General features: G+C 54.1%; 1 protein-coding gene across 1 annotated transcript in view; it reads right to left on the reverse strand.

Annotated features, from left to right (window-relative positions):
* TMED2 (transmembrane p24 trafficking protein 2) overlaps positions 1–3,883 on the reverse strand; it is a 23,340-nt gene extending 19,457 nt beyond the window's left edge. Inside the window, exons 1-2 of the mRNA XM_027772162.1 lie at positions 3,865–3,883; positions 410–720 (exon numbers count right to left, since the gene is read on the reverse strand). Coding sequence (XP_027627963.1) covers positions 410–720; positions 3,865–3,883 — 330 coding nt within the window. The remainder of the gene's footprint in view (positions 1–409; positions 721–3,864) is intronic.
* Positions 3,884–4,152: the final 269 nt, after the last annotated feature.

Raw genomic sequence — 4,152 nt, forward strand, 5'->3', positions numbered from 1 at the left:
CTCAGGAGCTTTGGATCTACTTTTCCAAAGTTTCCACGCTCCGTTCCAACGTTAATCCGGAACACGATGGAAAGCGGTGGTTGGCGGGATCGAGACCAGCCACCAGCTAAGGGCGACCGAGAAGCGTCTTCGGGACCGGAGCTGACACGCGGAGCCCGAGCGGTGAAACTTGGCGAAAGGTTCCAAAAGAAACCCGTCGTTCAAGCTGAAGACGCAAAGCAACTACACAGCGGCCCCGTGCCCCGGAGGGACCCGGAGACCGGCGGCAGTGGGGAGAAGGGCCGGCGTGGGGGCGGGAGGCGGAGGCGGCCCGGGACTCGGACAGCGGCGCTCCCCGCGCGCCTCCCGGAGCCACCAACCCCCGAGCGGCCGCGCGAACCCGCCTCGGCCGCGGGCAGCGCGCCCGCACCTCCACGTCGATGTCCAGGAAGCCGCCCTCGGCCACCTCGAAGATGAGGCCCATCTTGGTGCCCGAGGTGACCCGCTCGAAGAAGCACTCCTCGGCGTGCGCGTCGATGCTGACGAAGTAGCCCGAGGCCGTGGCCAGGAGCGCGGCCAGGAGCACCAGCAGCTGCGGCGCGGGCGGGCCAAAAGGCTTCCTCCGCACTTTTGCGCTCAAACTGAAATCCACGTGGATCGCGCTAGAAAGCGGCAGTACCAGGGAATGCTGCCGCCCGATGGAACGTCCTCGTAGGACTGTCCGGGAAGATGTCCAAGCACCTGCAGGCAGCGATGGGAGTGCAGGGAAGAGGAGGTGGGGCTGAGCCCGTGGGCTTTGAGGGATTTTTTCTTGCACCTCTCTTTCCTGAGACCTGGACGAGGAGAGGGGGTGCTGGACGTCCCTGTAGACCCAGAAGGGGCAGGAGACAACCTCCGGAGTGCTGGAAATGCCCTGTCTTCATCTGAGTGATGGATACGTAGGTGTTTATGTAACGTTATTATAAGTCCAGGAGTCTTGGACCCACGAGTAACGTGCCTCGTTTTACTCTGTGGGTTTTAATACCTTAACTACAAGACAGAAAAACAAAAATTAGGATTCTCCCAGTTCTTACAAGTCGTGCTGCCTCTTCATAGCCCCCCTTAGCTCTTGCTAGCTGCTAGAACTCTCTTCCCTCCTTTGTCTCCTGACAAACTCCTACTCATCCCTCAAAACACAACTCAAAGGTCATTTCTAACCATCTCTGAAATGTCCCCAGACATCCTTCTGCCAAAAACTAGCCCCCCGTGCTCGCAATACAGACTCGGTCCCGTGGGATGACCATTACTGACTAGCCTGCCTCGCTCAGGAGGCACCAGTCCTGACACGCGGCCTTGTTCTCTCAGGCCCTACCACGGCCCAGAAAGACCTCCTTGTCACCCGAGAGCTGAGTTCATCGAGCCGGGGAGGAGGCGCCTGGGCTGCTACTCCACCTTCGCAGTAGGTGACCGGAACTGTTTTTCTTCAGCTCGCTGCTCCTTGTCTCTGTTTTTAAAAAGGGGGATTGCACCAGAATGCCTCCCCCGTTTAAGGAACTGTTTCATTGAAGGACAGCAGGCGATAGGGGGCAGTGGTGCTCCGACATCCACCTGCCGTAGGTGTGAAGCAGGTGCACCTGCAGTGCCGAGTCCCTAGCTAGGCAGTGCATCCCTGGGCTCCCGCGTCCTGCTGGCCCCCTGCTCTCCGTCTGCCGTCTGGGCAGAGGCCCTGCTTTCCCCGGCAGGTGGGTTCTGTAGTAGTATGCGGGGGGAGCTGTCGCTGAGACACAGCCCAGAGCCTGCTCCTCCAAGCTTACCCGCATGTTTCGCATGTTTTTTCTCTTCCTCCTCCTTTCCTCCCCTTCCCCCTCCTCCTCCCCCTCTTCTTTCTTCAATTTTGTTTCATTTGCTCACCAGAAAGGGAGGGAAAAGGAGAAGGCACTGCGCATGGAGGATGATCACACTGCAGGCTCTTCTTGAATTCTGGCGCACGCGCGCGCACACGCACCCAGCCCCTGGGGCCAGGGCAGACCGCGCTGTTGGCCACGTAGGATCCAGCGGCCTTAACCATCATATTACCACCTAGCCCCAACGTGTTCAAAGGCCTCTGCTTCCCCAAATGGATGTACTGGGACTCCATAAATATCTGAGGAATGGTGAATGACCCTCTCAACTAGGGTCTGGCCCAGAACCGACAGGGGGTGCTAGGTGGTCCAGTGAGGTGCAGCACAGAACTGGTCCTTCCTTTATTAATGAGGTGCTGGATACTACCACATGGCCAACCACGGTTCGAGTCCTGAACCTGGTGGCTTGCTTTTTCACTCTCTTTCTCTGTGTGTCTCTCTCTGGTCACATTTAATAAATTAACTAGGCACTAGCAGATGGCGTAATGGCAATGGCTATATCGCTGGACTCCCATGTAGTTGACCACGTTTTGAGTCCCAGACCCGGTGGCTTAAACTCACACCAGGCATGTGTGCATGCATGCCCAAGATCCCGAGGAGGGATTGCAGCGTGGCTAGCTACCCTCCCCCTTGGGGGGGTGATTTCTTGCTTTCCATCTCTCTGTCTTTCTGGTGAGCCTTATAGCAAAAACCTCTCCAAAAATTTAATTAATTAAATAATTATTTAAAAAAAAAAAAAACTCACACCAGGAGTGTGTGTGTGCGTGTCCAAAACCCAGAGAGGAGAATGAAGGGATTGTGGCATGGTCATCTCCCCAGGGGTGATTACTTGCTTTCTGTTTCTCTGTCTCTCCAGTAAGCACACGCCCTATAGCAAAAGTCTCTCTAAAAAAAAAAAAAATTCAACCTTGCGTTTTTTTTTTTTTGCCAGAGGTGCATGCGCTCACCAGAGACAGGCAGACAGACAGAGGGAAAGGAAGAAAGTACCTCACACTGGGGCACGGCCATGCCACAGCCTTCTCTTCCATCTACCCACTGTGTTGGGACTTGGGACACACGTACACATGCACCCAGAGCTGAACCATGGTTGACACTGTGAGCTATGGCTCGCTTAAATGGGACCAGTCCTAAAACACACTCTTTAAAGTGTATGTGGGGGCCAGCAGGTGGCCGGGTGGTCAAGGCACTGGACTTCCACATGGCTGACTGTAGTTTGAGTCTCAGACCCAGCAGCTTGAAAATCACACCAGGCACATGTGCATGTGTGCCCAGAGTCCCAAGAGGAGAGTGGAGGAGAGAGTGTGCCGTGGACACCTGTAGGGGATGATTCCTCCCTTTCCCTCTCTCTGTCTCTGTCCAGCGAACACATTCTAGATAGAGAAAGTCTGATTCGGTGAAATAAAAAATAAATGTTTAAAACGTATATGTATGTGTTGGGCCAACTGGCAGCATGAGGGTTAAGGAGCTAGCTCCTACCTGGCAGCCTGTACTCTTTGAGTCCAGGACCCAACAGCTTGAAAATCACACCAGGCATGTTTGCATACTTGCCCAAAATTCTGAGAAGAGAATGGAGGAGAAGGAATTGTAGCCAGCCATCCTTCTCTCTCCTCTCCCTCTTTCTCTCTCTCCAGTGAGCACATACGCCCTATAGCAAAAGCTAACTACATAAATATACGTGTTCATGGTGTCTAATGTGTTCAGATCATCATCCAGGCATCATCACGCCTAACCCCAAAGCATTTCATCCTCTCAAAAAGAAACACTGCTGGGACCAGCAGGTGGCGTGGTGGTTAGGGCGCTGGACACTCCCACATGGCTGACCAGGGTTCAGGTCCCCCGCACCTGGTGGCTTACTTTCTCACTTTCCCTTTCTCTTTCTCTATCTCTGTTTCTCTCTGGTCAAATTAAAAATAAATGAATGAATAAATACAATTAAATAAATAATTATTGAAGAAAAAGAAAAGAAATGCCACACGCAGTGGCAGGCACTTGCACTGCCACCCACCAGTCACGGCAACCGTCATCCGGCTCCACCTCTGTGACCTGGAGTGGAGTCATGCACTCCGTGGCTCTTCAGGCCTGGCTCCTTAGCGTGCCGTTTTCACGGTTCATGCACGGCAGCACGTCAGCATCTGGCTGTCCTTACGGCGGGAGAACGTTGCACTTACATGTAGGAGGAGTCTGCACAAAGCTCATGGAAATGTGTACTATGCAGACATATGCCAGGCCAGAAGGTGGTGTGGTGGTTGAGGCTCTGGACTCGCACATGGCTGACTGGAGCTCAAATCTCAGA

The sequence above is a fragment of the Tupaia chinensis genome, unplaced genomic scaffold, assembly GCF_000334495.1.
Source record: "Tupaia chinensis unplaced genomic scaffold, TupChi_1.0 Scaffold000258_1, whole genome shotgun sequence".
NCBI lineage: Eukaryota > Metazoa > Chordata > Mammalia > Scandentia > Tupaiidae > Tupaia > Tupaia belangeri.